Genomic DNA, 14,210 nt, shown 5'->3' with positions numbered 1-14,210 from the left:
ATGGCCAACGACGACGCAACGATGGCTGGGGGCATTGTGACTCCCAATTTAATGGAGTTGCTGATGCAGCTCAATGGACAGATGACGGCACTGCGGTCGGAACAAGCAGCCAGCTGGCAGGCGATCCGGGCCCTTCAGGAGAACCTTGCGGCGGCCCCTATCACTTCAACAGCGACGTCAACGGCACCAACGGGATGCCCAACTTGTAAGTAGTGCGAACTCCTCCGCTTCGATGGTTGATAAAGCGCTGATTGCCGCCGGCCAAATGGACATCGGTGGGCCAACTGAAACGAGCGCTGTCGATTTCGACCCCATGGACATTGACGGACCAACTGAATTGAACACCAATGGGATCCGTTCCGGAAAAAACACATTCGGTTGTCACCCTGTGTCCATCAACCGTCGAGACACCAAAGGATGCCCAATATGTAAGTAGTGCGACCTCCTCCGTTCATATATTGTCTACCAGCCATATAAGCCAGAGCATCCGCAGATGAAGCAGAACACTTTTAATAGCCAGAAAGACGGAAGGCCTCTTAGCTTGGCCGGAACCGCACCCTCCAGGTCGAAGCGACGAAGTCAGATCTATCAATCCAAAAGCTAATCAACCAGAGTTTCAGTGCAACGCCTTGGCAAGAAGCACAAGAGGACAACGGGATTGGAATCCCTCCCCAGCAGGCTTGTCAGACGCGACGCAATCGAGAGCTTCGCCAACAACTGTGAGAAAATATGGGAAGACTGGACATCATTACTCCGGAAGACGACGTTACCTCCTAATGTCGCTAGTTCGGACGCCCGGGTCACCGCCGCATTTAGAGCTGTGGACAGAGTTATCTCTGGAAAACAGAGCACATATGTGCTACGGTGGCTAGCTTATGTTCGACTAATGACGCTATGTGATTCCCTTAAGCCCGTTGTGAGGGCTGAGAGAGAGAATGGAGAAGCATACCGGGAGCGGGGTGATCGCGACATCAATGCTGTTATTGACATATACGAGAACGCTCTGAGACCTTCGGATAGGCGAGGGTTGAGGGATGTAATATTGGAACACCGGCGGACCGGCAAGCGTGTGAAATCGCTTGCAGGCCCATCACCCCTATTTCTTCTTATCTACTCAGATGAAGCTGAGACGGTTATGTACACAGTCTCCCACACGTCGCGGTAGCTTTTCTTTCCCATGCTAACTATACTGTAGCAGAGACTTCAGACGGACAGACAACCGGACTTTAGCGCTAGTTGCGGCCAAAATTCTCCAGAGGCATCCCATCAAGTTTGTCCGCTTTTGTACTCGTCTCGCCGAGGAAGCAGGATGGGCAATCAGATCGAATCGTTCAGCAAATATGCACGATATCTGGATTATCGCGCGTCGAAAAGACAATAGATAGCTTGGAGAGCATTGGGAACTAGGGCACGTTTTTCGGTGGCGGCGGTATTGTTGTGGCTTTGGGGTTGGGGAATTTGTGGAGGCCTGGATTTCCCCGTGGCTTGGCTTGGCTTGGTTTGGCTTGGAATTTGCTGCGGCTTGGCTTGGGCTTGGGTTTTCGCTGGCGCTTAGGTTTTTGCTGGCGCTTAGGTTTTTGCTGGCGCTTAGGTTTTTTGCTGGCGCTTAGGTTTTCGCTGGCGCTTAGGTTTTCGCTGTCGCAAGGGTTCCGCTGTCGCAAGGGTTTTTTCTCAAGGGTTTTCGCTGTCGCAAGGGTTTTCGCTGTCGTAAGGGTTTTCACTGTCGCAACGGTTCTCACTGTCGCAAGGGGTTTTCGCTGTCGCAAGGGTTTTCGCTGTCGCAAGGGTTGGGCGGGTTTTCGCTGTGGCTTAGCTTGCGTTGGGCTGCGTTCGTGTTTCCTTGTTCACGTCGCTGCTTCACGTTCCGCTTCGCGTTCGCGGCAGCCCCAATAGCATATATACGCCCCGGAAATCAGACTCTTCGTCTTCTTGAGTTTGTTTTTACAAGAAGAGAAGACCACAAACACAGTTTTCCGAGGGATCTTGGAGCTAAGTTTTGGGAGTTTGAGGGAGCTGGGCTTGGATCTTGATGTGCAGCCCAGCATAGAGTCCAGCTCAGCTACAACGGCTGCTCGGCAGCGGTGGCTCGGCAGCGGTACTGCAGCTCAGCAGCGGGAGGTAAGAGGCTGCTTCCCGTCGCCTCTGTGCTGACCTGAGCTGCAGTGGCGCTGCTGGGCTACCGCTGCTGAGCTACCGAGCTGTCCCTGCCGAGCTGCCTAGCTGAGCGACCGTGCCGAAACTGCCTGGCTGAGCTAGCCTGCCGAGCCGGAATGCCGAGCCGCCATACCCATTGTTACTTAGTATTGGAGCGCAGTTCGAGTTGGCAGTTCAGTAGATAGGACAAGAGGGTAAGCATTGATCAGAGAGCTGGAGCAGAAGCGCTGTCAAGCCGAAACGGATAGAAATATGAATTAGAATAAAGAAGTCTGAGTAGTTCAATTGGAATAATTGTACGCATTACCGAAAATCTGATCATGGCAACACCTACGCCCATTAACGATCTGGCAACAGCACACCTGGGTCTCAGAGAAGATGGAATGTGGTGTGTGCCCTGGAGGACCCACGTGACATGCTGTGGGACGGCCACCTGCATCTTCCTGAGATGGGAAGCTCTGAGGGAGGACATGTTGCAATGCACAGTGGCAAGACGAGGGAGCCTCTCATTCTACCTGGGAGGGAAAGCACCATCGGATCCAAAGATGTGGTCGCCAGACATGAAAGCAGTCCGGGCAACGATCAAGTACGCAATGGCGACAGGGAGATTGGATCTTGACGAGGAACAACGAAGATTGGGACAATCACAGTAGCGGAACTCCACTAACACTACACAGCCTCAGCCAGCAGATCCCGCTTTAGCTGCTGAAGATAGGACGCTGAACACTTGGAGAATGCAGCCTCCAAGTCGATCTGCTAAACTAAGTCAAGAGGCAACAGGTGGCGTGAGAAAAGGGGAGAGAGTAGAGGGCTTGTACGAGTTGATGGTTGAACGTCAACGAATTGGATGTAGTTAGCGTGCCAAGGCCCTTTAGGCTTCGCGCCTCCGGGCGAAATAAATTCCATCCATCCATCCATCCACGTGGCAGGAAACAGCTAAGAGGACACTGCGACGTCAACTTTGAAAGTATTGCAACGGTCAGCGTGGAGAGGTGCTTTGATAGATGGTGGCTGCAGGTTCGTCCACAGCTTGGGGCTGGTCCGACAACGCGCCGTCAAATGGTCGATATGCTGGAGGAAATGCAGACCCTGTTCGAGTCAGGTCAGCCTGGTCGCGATGGAGATCGACTGAGGGAGGCTGGGGTGAGGCTTTTGGTCTTGATTATCTAGCTTAACGCCCACTTGGCCATTCGTTGAAGACTGAGGGATGCTACCTTGATCCCGTCTAACCAGGCGGTCGGATCTGATTCTACCGCGGGGCTGTCCAAGGAGTTATCAAAGATCTAACGTGTCGAACAAGGGAATTATATTGTCGTCAACAAATTACAGGGCACGGTAGACGTCACCAACAAAGAAATGGCGAGAACGATCGTCCCTTGCTCCACCCGGACCATCCGTACTGCCCGATCGGAGAAAGATACACATGGCCGAGAAGGAAATTAACACGAAACATCGCCAAAGAACAAAACCAAGACCTCGGGATCCGCATCGTGACTCTGGAAATGCGAGTGTTTGATTATTGCAGGCTAATATCGAGCAGTAGGACCTGTAGGCAGAAAACAATGAAGGGCACTGGTCCTCAAAACCCGATACGCCCTCGCAGCATCGCAGCGTTGATCGCCTTCAAGCATCCGACTACCCCTCCCGTTCCGCGTCGCCGGGCCGCATCCGATCTCCCCAGTTCGTTAAGCAGCAGTCACTGTCGGAGCAGGCGGGTAATTGGTCTCAGTGTCGGTTGCGTATCCCCACACCGACTGGCAGTTGTAGTTGCGGGTGGTGTCATGGACCGTCGCGCAGACGGTGGTTGTGGTCGGGTTGACGACCACGCGATCGCATCTGCAAGGCAATGCGACGGCGGCCGTAATACGGTTTGGACCCCTTTCGGTCAGCTGGTCTATATCCTTGGTAATGTTGGGTGCTGCGATCACTTACGGTGTGCGATGCACGCGATGTCCGTGTGATAGTTGAATTCGCCGCAACCAGTCTCAGCATACCATGTCTGCTGCGGCCGGGTGGTGCATGCAGGGTTCTGCATCTATCTACCTAAGTAGATTTTGAATCTACTAGTGGATAGAAAGCAGTGCTTTCTATCCACTCTATGCTGCCTGTTGCCAAGCTTCTATCCACTCTACCCGAACCTCATCTACGTAGATTCAAAGTGGGTAGATTGCCAAGTGATTACTAATATCTGGCGCTTTGCAGAGTAACTCGCACAGCCTTCTCGAGGCTGCCCCCAGCCACCACCGCCCCCTGGCCCTCTACGGCAGTGCAACTCCGGTCTCTTCCGCTGTATCCCGCCCCATGCCAGCCGGCCTTGGTCATGTGACAGGTCACATGTAACCTTCCCGCGTGCCTGGCTCTGCCACCACATCACCCCCAGGTAGTGTTAGAATGATGTAAGTGCCGGAAGAAAGAGAGCCATCAGTAGATCTCTGATGTCCCGTATTCATAAGAGACTAGCAGATAGATTATAGTTCCGAGACAGTCAATGAGTAGACGAGGAACTTGGCAAACGCCCCGTGTTGCACATCAGCCTCTCAGGTAGAACAGGAGCTACCCACCAAGATCTCGGCCAGAAGCACTCTATATATCTGGGTAGTGTCATCTCTAGTTTTTCGAATGTAAAGACTTGCCATGAAGATACTTTTCTGCCTTGTGGCGGTGTCCTACGCGTGTCTGCTGCTTCGCTGCTGACGCCTGTTCGCAGGCAAAACAAGCCCATTTTCGACGCCTCGCCATAACACGGTGCGTAAGGCGATCGAAGTGATTCCACCTGGGAGGACTAGTCTGTAGATAGGATTGAGATGATTGACGTATATTTCAATCCGATCCGACTACTTTTGGTTGTGAAATGTCTAGAGATACATGTGATGGTTTACATCGATATGGAAGCTTGTCCGTTTTCTTGTCTAAATCGACCCTAACCATTCGACGCGTTCCCGAGGAGATCGCACTATTCGACCAGGCAGAGAGAATTTTGCTTGATTTAATGGTACTAATCGCTTGACTGTATCTCGAAGTATTGGAAAGTTCTTGCTAAAACAACAGTTTTCGGGTGGGCAGTTGTTTGGAGGACTGACAGTCGGTTTACCCCACGATTGGCGGGGTAGTCGATGTGCAGCAATTTTCGGTTTAGAGCAGCTCTACCACTAACATTTTTTCAGGTCGGGGTTGGTGGACATAACAAGACAATTGTGATTTATTTCACAACAACAAATCGTGTCACAAGTCTCATTTTACCTTCATTCGATTTGGAAAATTCCGGCGAGGCGAATGAGATACTCTTCATAATGGTGGCTTACTATTCGCAATACTGATCTGATGAGACTTTACGGTACCCCTTCAGCCTCTCTTTGAGCGGGCAGTACTGGGGTTCAGTGTGTACTCCAGTAGTCTCAAATAACAGCATCCACCACCATGTCCTGCCGCTCATGGAGGATGACAGGGTTCCGTGAAGACGCGTTTGACCGCGTTTTTGCAACATTGCAAGCCTCAGCCAAGATCTACAGTATAAAAGCCCCTTTACTCCCATCAGTATGTCTCCTTCCTTCTTTCTTCTCTCAACCGAGAAGCGAAATCGCATTCAAGTCTTCCTCGACTCACTTGAGCCCTCTCCGCCTGACGCGAGCAACATGTCCCAGGACAGCCCGCAGTCCTCCAGCCTCTTCGAGTCGCTGCTCTCCGATCCCCTTGACCCTCCCTCGAGCGATACCGGTACCACCTTGCCCTCCGAGCCTCCACAACGTCCTCAGACATGGGATGATGTCCCTCAAACCTACAAAGTTGGTGATGGTGCCGTGCAACTCATGCCAAGGATGGGGATCACAAGAGCATGGTTCTGGGACTACGGCTTAAGGTTCGCAGGGAAGGAGACAACCCCAAGGCCATCCGTTGGCTCTGCAAAATCTGCTCCTGTGCGAAGAGACCACCGAGGGTTCCATACACCCTCCTTGCCTCGAATCCCGAAAACGTGTACAAGCATCTCGCAGTTCAGCACAACATCCTCTCAGAAGACCCTCAACAAGCCAACAAGTACGAGAAGAAGAAGAAGCCGACTCAGCAGCAGTCCTCGATCCATGTCTTCACGAAAAAACGGAAAGCCGACGAAGCTTTTGACCAGGATCAGATTGCTCGGTTCGACAAGATGAAGTTTCGACGGCTCATTATCAACTGGCTTGTCGAAACCAACTTGCCCTTTACCGCGGCCACCAGCCCCGCCCTTCAAGCTCCCTCAACTACGTCAATCCGCAAGTGATAACTCAACAAGCGATGCCAGAACCCCGAGCTGTCCGGAAACAAATCTTGAGCGATTTTCACAAGTACAAGAGTCGTGTGACGGAGGCATTGGCGCGGAGCCCTGGGCAAGTCCATATTGCGTTTGATGGATGGACCTCCCGTAAGCGCCACGGTTTCTTGGCCATCAACGCTCAGTTCCTTGACGAGACGTTCGAGCCGAGGAAGGTCCTTCTCAATCTGCCTCATGTGGAAGGGAACCACACCGGTGCCAATATGGCTGCGCACGTCAAGGAGGTCCTAGAACAGTTTGGTCTTGCAACCACCTCGGATCAGCTCGGCTATTTCACGGTTGATAACGCTTCCAACAACGACACGGCACTGGCAGAGCTCGCGGCCCTTAAGGGACTCGAAGCTTGTGATGCCCCGCAGATCCGAATTCGTTGCTTCGGCCACATCCTCAACTTGGTCACCCGTGCTCTGATGTATCCCAAGGAAGCACAGCTACCTGAGGATATCGCCGAAGACGACTTCGAGGGCTGGAGGAAATCTGGGCCAATTGGTCGCCTGCATAACCTCGTGGTCTGGATACACCGCTCCCAGTTGGCAACCGACTTCTTACGCAATCTCCAAAAAGACGCCGGCCGTACGAAGATTCTCGACGTGGTTGTTGACAACGCGACACGGTGGCTTTCCCAGTTCCACATGATGAAGCGAGCGCTCGAGCTGCAGCCTTTTATCGAGGAACTGGTCGGCGAAGCCAGCTCACAGTTTGCAGCCGGGCGGTCTCACTCGCAGAGGCAGAGAGGTCCGCTTGCGGGTCTTCATGTGTTTGGCAAGAAACCCGCCTGCCTTGCTGACGATAGCCTCCTCACCAAGGATGACTGGAGCGCGATTCAATGGTTCTGTGTGATCCTGGAACACTTTGAGAAACGGCTCAAAATGTTGGAAGGGGATAATCAGCTCCGAGTTCGCCGTGGGGGCAAGACGACCCGGCTCAATGGCATTTGGGAGGTCTTCTCAGCCTTCGATCAACTGCTCCACAAGCTTGAGGATGCCAAGCTGGAAGCATAAACTCGCCCAGCGCCGAGTTATTATCAAGGATGTGTCAACGCTGCTTGGGACAAGCTTGACCAATACTGGTCCAAGATCTCTGAGTCACCCATTCACTACGCCGCCACCGTCCTCCATCCCGGATTCGGTCTTCAGTATCTCACCGGGGCCCTCCAGGACCAGCCAGAACAAGGCCTCTCACTGATCGAGGCCATGGCCGCCAAGAAGAGAGGGCACGAGTGGGCAGCTGAGGCAGAGAAGATGGTACGTGGTCTCTGGGAACAGCAATATCGAGATCGAGACTCCGATCCTCGATGGAGCGTATCATCTCCAACCTCCCAAGATATGGATCACTCGGATCTTGATGAGGACGAGCGAGCCATCCACCGAAAACGCAACCTCAGCATGATTAGCAGTAGGCCGTCGTCTTCACAAACGGTGGATGAACTGGATCGTTAGCTTCTCTCAATCGAGGGGAGATACCTTACCCCAAAGGCCGACCCCATCAAGTACTGGGTGGACCGCCGATTCGAATATCCCCAATTGGCAAAGATGGCCTTTGACGTGCTCAACGTCCCGCCGATGGCAGCCGAGTGTGAAAGAATATTTTCCGCTGCTGGCTGCATGGTAACGACACGACGGACACGGCTCGGGACTGACGTGATCTCTGCCGCCCAGACGATTAGATCGTGGGTGAAAGCCGGATTGATGGATGATTATGACGGAATCGCCCTCCGAGATGCAGGCAAGGAGGCGCTTGAGGACGAGATATTGCTTCAAATTGAAGGTGGCATAGCATGAGGTGACCGGGTTGTGGCTAGGTAGAAGTGTTCAGCAGTCGTGAGCGTCCTGTTATCGGAACATCTTTCATCCGCAAGCCATGAACAGTCTACGTGAATAGTATCTACATTGATAGAATAGCTCTCTATTCTATCAACTCTATCTCAGTCCAGCTGACTAATCCATCTATTCTATCTATTTCAAGGGTCGCGTGGGTAGAAGTGGATAGATGCAGAACCCTGGGTGCATGAGGCTGGGAGTTCCGTCGAACCAATGGGAGATACGGTTGGTGCAGTCCGGGCTTTGGAGGATATGACTGTCGTCCAACGGGTGGTTGTTGCAGCCATGGCCGGCGTGCTGTGTTCGGTTCTGTTAGCCGCGAGGCGACTTGTAATCAAGTGGAGCTCAGGCTGGAGCAGCTCGGCTCACTCACATGACGGCGGCAATGACCGCGATGGTGAGCGATGTGTATCTCATGGCTGAATGTCGGTCACGGTGTACTGCAGCTGAGATTGGGAAGGGAGGAGTGCAGTGATGGGTGAACCATTGCCCTGGCCCCTCCTGACCTTGCAGCCATACTTTATATAGTAGGACTCCTGGATGTCAATCCCAGCCATGACATGCCGTCTGCCACATCTGCACGAGCCCACTGCTCGGACTATCCATCCCTGTCCTTACCCGGACTATACATGAAATTATCAGGCAACCAGTTTCAGCTTGACTGCCTTACCCTTCCGCCCACCACGCCTTGAGCCTTGCAGAACGCAACCTGGAAGAGCTCGAGACAAAACAGCCAATAAAACTAGTCCGAGTAAGACAGGGGGAGACGGTCCGAGTAGTGGGCTCGCGTCTGCCCGAGCTGAATCCAGGCCAAGCACGAGATTGGCCAGGTCGCTTTGGGCCGCCCGAGTTGGGATTTTGTTGATCCGTCTCTCGGCTTTCCTATGTGGCATTCACAGGGCGAGCACCGCCTAAGAGCCAGGGGCTAGTGAGACGGCGGCAAAATTGCAGTAGACCAGTGAATGGCGTTCTTGCTTTCATTTCGGCGTTGTGTCGTTTCTGACACAGCAGGGGGCCCGGGGGAGGTCGAGTTTCGGGTGGATCAAGTTCACTTATTCTCAACCTCCCATCAACTGATACAAACCCACGTAGAGAAAGAAAGTGGCTCCGTCGGGGAGTATTAGTAACGCACCATGATATGGAAGCGAGTGACTACCTGAATACGTTACATGTCTGATAAGGAAAAGTAAAACCCATGAAAAAACAATGATGTCTAGGTCCTCTGCTCACCCAAGTCCCAAACCATCGCGGTAACGAAGAAGACATACTAACCCCCCGGTCCCCCTCCCTCGCCCAGCGAGGCACCCGCTGCCAGCCCCATCATATTCAGAACTTGGCCGAAGCGTGAGCTGACTGGACCACTCAGATAGACAGAATCACCAACAGAATCTGTCCGTGTCAAAGGTGTATCCCGCAGTCCAGTCGCCGCTGCCCTCCTGGACCTGGCCGTGGCCCAGGCGGTCGACGCCGCACTTGACGCGCTTGACCCAGTCCCAGGTGGCCAAGATGGCTGACTTGGGTTTCCAGCCGGGGGAGTAGGCGCAGATGAAGGAACGGGCGTTCTGATACACGTACTGTGGACAGTGTGTCAGCAAACCTATAAGCCCATAGCATGTGTAATCTAAGTACCGACGACGCAGGTGGCCTATCAGGTAAGTGCCCGGGGAGGGAGAGCCGGGACAGAGAAAAGGGACACAATAAAGATAACAAAAACGTACGCTGGCCCTGGCTCTACCATCAATCCGCACTTGGGTGCCCGCGTATTGGGAGAGAAGAAGGAGATTGGCCGCGTCGGTAATGCTGGACGAGATGCGCGCGGATGCGTGGCAGCCCTCGCGGCGCTTCTCGACAGAAGCACGCTCTTGCACGTCGTTGCCAGCCTCAAACGAGGTCGAGTTGACGATCTCCTGGTGAGGCGTGAAGGAAACCTTGGAATTGCCGGCGGCGTCGATTGTCTCGATCCAGAGACCCTCGGCAACACCCGTGCTGGATGCCTGGCTGCCCGCCGTCGTTGGGACGGCTTCAGACGCCGTCAGGGCGGTTGCGATGAGGATGGCGAGCGAGGTGAACTTCATCTTCATGTTTTCCAGTGGTCAATTTGAATCGAACTATGAGGAGTGGGTGTTCGGGGTCGAGGTCGGATGGGTGGTCAAGTCGAGACTGGAGATGGGACGGATGATATCGGCCTTTTATACACCTACGTAGCTGATTAATTCACAGACTCGCCAACTGCCCCATCTTGCCGTGCAAGCTTAGTCGGATCAAATCTCAGTCGTTCTCAACGGCGGGATCATCACCATGTCTGCAACGGTTGATGGATAACCTCCGGTGAAGACGTTGATTTGTAAAGCCTCGTCTCATCCACGGTGTCACCTCGCTAAGGTTAGTTACCTGGTGCTAAGGCATTGATTGTGCCTTGGACACGCATTTGTTGCATCCGATTGCTCGTTCTGATTGGAGCTGAGCGATTGCAGTTTTGGGACTGTATACGTAGTTATGTTGCTTTGCTCTGGGGTCAGCTGAGGTCAGCTTCTCCAGCACACGTGTACTGTACATACAAAGCGCGAAACTACTGTACTAGTAGAGACAGGGTCCACCCCACGATTTGAAGTTCTTGTTCTTCAACAGCCAGCGACGCACTATCAACGCGAGAAAATTGAGCATATAGTGGAGTCCACAATGACTTCCCAATTGTTGTAGTTTTTGTTGCATCAAAATAGGCCGTTTCTACCGTTGAGTTTCAAGTCTTGCGTACTCAAGTCAGGCGCTCGCAAACAAACCAGGGTTGGGGTTCAACAACGCGACAAGCACAGTCAGCTGCTGGGTAGGGTAAGGCGAGAGCGACTGACTGGCGTTTGATTGGATACTTTACTGTAGTTGGCGTCCCAGAATGGCAATTGCTCAGCTCCAATCAGCGATTGGTGTCCCAATAAGATGGCACGTAGTGTAGGGCTGCGGCAACCTCTACTGGGGTCCTTGAGAAATCTGGGGTTTGAGAACACGGCCCCTACACGTGTAGCCCGGAGTCCACTTCACGATCGGCTAGAATCAACCTTGCAACAAGGTCAATTGAGACCCTGGGGGATTGGTGCTTGCAGGTCAGATTGGGACACCGCGTGGCTCGTGTAGACATCGTCAACAACACCAACAGAGTTGAAGTCTACATCTTCCTCTGGCATAACCACGATTGCAGATACTGTGATTAGTGTCACGGCAATAGCAGGACAGCTGTGTTGCGGGGCACATATACAGAGTATAAGCCACGAGATCGCAAGGTTAGAGCGACTTGCGATTCGACACCCTTTTGCGGGGAAATGCAACATAGCTGACTGCAGGTGGGTTAGCGAGTGTATGCATGCATTTGTAACGGTCTCAGGTAGTATATTGCAACTAGCTGATGACGACTCTACGAGTACACTGAACTTGGAGAAGAAAAGGAGAGACGATAGACTGGTGGCTCGCAAGCATACTTATCCTCATAGGCGCGCTGGTCTGAGCGCGTTGCTAGAAGATTCGGTGCGCTGTGGGGCGAGTGGGAATAGCTTCATCAGAGGTCTTGGTGCTGGCCGAGAGTCGCCGAGGCTCGCATCGGGCCCAGCCCGTTACAACAAGACAAGAAAATTTATTAACGCCCGGCGGATGAACCGAAAGGGCAACTATTACAGCCTGACTATACATTTCCCAAGATATGTCCTGATCTCCTTGAAGCCCATAAAGTCCAAACAGCTGGTCTCGAAGGACTCTTGCACCCGGCGTCTTCTTCGCTTCCATGATGCCCTTGATCTTCTTGACTTCCTCTTCGTTCCTGCCGAGGATCCTAATACGGTTGATGTTTCCTCTGTCTCTAGTGACGGCAACGCAACGCCAGTTGGGTTGGTCGCCAGGCGCTCGCATTTCGTTCTCGATGAGCTTGCGAAGGGCTACCGGTTGAGCCTCTCCGATGTGTTCCTCTGGCACCCTGGTCATGTCCACCGTGCAGAATGCTGGTTCTGGCGTCGCCGCTCGGCCCGTGGAGGAGGCCGGGGTCGGAATGCTGGCAGGAGGTGTACGTCGGGCGACGTCCGAATATGCAGGCCGAACCAAAGGGGCTTCTTGACCCTCCTTCATGGCTTGGAGCTGCAGTCTAGTATCCTCGAGCTCACGGCAGGCTCGGGTAAGCTGCTCTCGCGCTTGCGACAGTTCTTCGGTCAACTGGGCCGTCATCTTGGCGACCTCCTCTGCCATGATTTTTCTAAATTGCATCTGAACTTCTGCCTTGATGATGTCCAATTTGTTGCTGAAGTCACGATCCGCGGGTTGCTCTGCGCCTCGAATTCCCTCGTCCGCTCTCTCGGCCGCTCTCTCGGCCGCTGTGGCCAGAACTGTGCGATTTTTGTGGTTTCTCAACACTCTCTCACTACTATTTTCTTCCTCCCAGTCCATATCGTTTTCTTGTTGCACTGACTCCATCGCTCTCTTCGTTTTCACCCTCTTGCGCTGCGGGCGGCGACATCCCACTCCTGTGGATTCCGAATCGCCTCTCATGACGTCGATGACGTCTGAAGCGCCGCGCGCCGCACCAGACATCTGGAAAAGACACACTCTTCCACCAGGTGCCTCAAAAGAAGAAAAGAAGATCGGTTTTGCAAAGATCCAAGTGTTCAAGTACCTCCCGTCGGGTCCGCGGTTGTGAGGATACGAACGTCTCTACAGTCTAACGCAACTCCCAAAGCATCCCCACCGCAAGCCAGGACCACGTCTGCTGTTCCTGCGCAGTCTCCGACCCCTGTCATTAGGGCTAGGAGATGGTCGCGGAGGGTGTCGACCCTTCGTCGATGTTGTAAGAGCTTTGTTTAATCAGTTCCTGAGACAAATCAGATGTGGTCGTTCTCGATCGTGTCAGCGGGCCGTTCCAGACCTCAGACCGGATCGATGCGCCGCGCCCCGCAGTGGGGCGCCTGCGCTGCTACACTGACTGTGGTAGAGCCCGGAAACCCGCTAAGCTCGCCGAACGCCAAGAAGTACAGTAGGAAGGAGAGAGACTTTCAGTCTCCAAAAACGAAGCTGACAACACAAGGGATCAGCTGACCGACCCAACTACTTATCTGGCCCTTAGAATGTTAGGGTTGAGGATAGACGGAGCCTTTTTTTGGCCTGCCCACGGAGCAGAAAATGGGCGCCTCTGAGCCTCTGTTAGCGCGGTCCGTTTTCATGAAACTGTTAAGAAAACGGTGCTTGCTTGGCAATGGCTTAGGAGATGCAGGTTCCAGTCGTAGTCGAGGGCATGCGGGCATATTCGAGGTTGGGCGTGTGGGCGAGGACCAGCTCGAGCGGGAGTAGGCGGATATCGGGGTCGCAGTCTACCATACGTGGTACTCACGCTAACCGAGGGCATGGTATCCACACTCTTCCACAGTGTGGGGATACGCGCACAACCAACCCACTTCAGCTACGTCGTATCTCCCTGAAAAAGAGTGTCGAATCGCAAGTCGCTCCGAACTTGCAATCCTGTGGGTTATATGTGGGTCACAGCGCAGCTGCCCCACACTGCACTCTGACACACAGTAATAAATACGCTAAACAACTAACGTACATGATAAGCGAACGTCCCAGACATGCGAACGTCCCACAAATCCACTCCTTCATACCTTTCGTCTTTGTATCGACTTTCCCTCACAACGCAATATGCCCCTAAAAAACGACGAAGCCCAAGTGCAATTAGCCCTTCAAGCAATCCAGAATGATCCGAAACTGAGCCTAAGAGCTGCAGCTAGGATCTGTTCTGTGGACCACGAGAAGCTCAGTCGCCGAAGACGCGGTAAACATTCACGACGCGACATTCCGGCTAACTCGCGCAAATTGACCGACCTGGAGGAATCGGTTATTGTTCAGTATGTCCTCGATCTGGATTCCAAAGGATTCCCTCCCCGCTTGTCTAGTGTGGAAGATAT

At 53.3% G+C, this 14,210-nt stretch overlaps 3 protein-coding genes across 3 annotated transcripts; 1 reads left to right on the top strand and 2 right to left on the bottom strand.

Moving 5' to 3' along the window:
• Nucleotides 1-676: 676 nt before the first annotated feature.
• Nucleotides 677-1,165, top strand: N657DRAFT_583318 (uncharacterized protein; the record flags this gene model as incomplete). The annotated part of the gene is made up of 1 exon (XM_062789667.1): nucleotides 677-1,165. A coding segment is annotated over one exon (489 nt), but the record flags the coding sequence as incomplete, so codon positions are not given.
• An 8,218-nt stretch (nucleotides 1,166-9,383) lies between these two features.
• Nucleotides 9,384-10,660, bottom strand: N657DRAFT_675421 (uncharacterized protein). The gene is made up of 2 exons (XM_062795819.1): nucleotides 9,999-10,660; nucleotides 9,384-9,854 (listed from the first exon to the last, which is right to left on the bottom strand). The coding sequence occupies exons 1-2, from the start codon at nucleotides 10,359-10,361 to the stop codon at nucleotides 9,657-9,659; spliced, it is 561 nt and encodes a 186-aa protein (XP_062642375.1). The 5' UTR covers nucleotides 10,362-10,660; the 3' UTR covers nucleotides 9,384-9,656.
• Nucleotides 10,661-11,556: 896 nt separating this feature from the next.
• On the bottom strand, nucleotides 11,557-13,121 carry N657DRAFT_694293 (uncharacterized protein; the record flags this gene model as incomplete). The annotated part of the gene is made up of 2 exons (XM_062797278.1): nucleotides 12,030-13,121; nucleotides 11,557-11,609 (listed from the first exon to the last, which is right to left on the bottom strand). The coding sequence occupies exons 1-2, from the start codon at nucleotides 12,844-12,846 to the stop codon at nucleotides 11,557-11,559; spliced, it is 870 nt and encodes a 289-aa protein (XP_062642374.1). The 5' UTR covers nucleotides 12,847-13,121.
• Nucleotides 13,122-14,210: the final 1,089 nt, after the last annotated feature.

Source organism: Parathielavia appendiculata, assembly GCF_033297405.1.
Source record: "Parathielavia appendiculata strain CBS 731.68 unplaced genomic scaffold N657scaffold_41, whole genome shotgun sequence".
Classification (NCBI taxonomy): domain Eukaryota; kingdom Fungi; phylum Ascomycota; class Sordariomycetes; order Sordariales; family Chaetomiaceae; genus Parathielavia; species Parathielavia appendiculata.
The sequence above is the reverse complement of the archived record's forward strand: the minus strand, read 5'-3'. Positions and strand labels throughout refer to the sequence as shown.

Bases quoted from the DNA above. Each gene is read 5' to 3' on its own strand.
- N657DRAFT_675421 (XM_062795819.1), bottom strand. From the start codon at position 10,361: ATGAAGATGAAGTTCACCTCGCTCGCCATCCTCATCGCAACCGCCCTG. The intron at 9,855-9,998 runs GTACGTTTTTGT...CACTGTCCACAG, and splicing joins ATGGTAGAGCCAGGGCCAGC to TACGTGTATCAGAACGCCCG.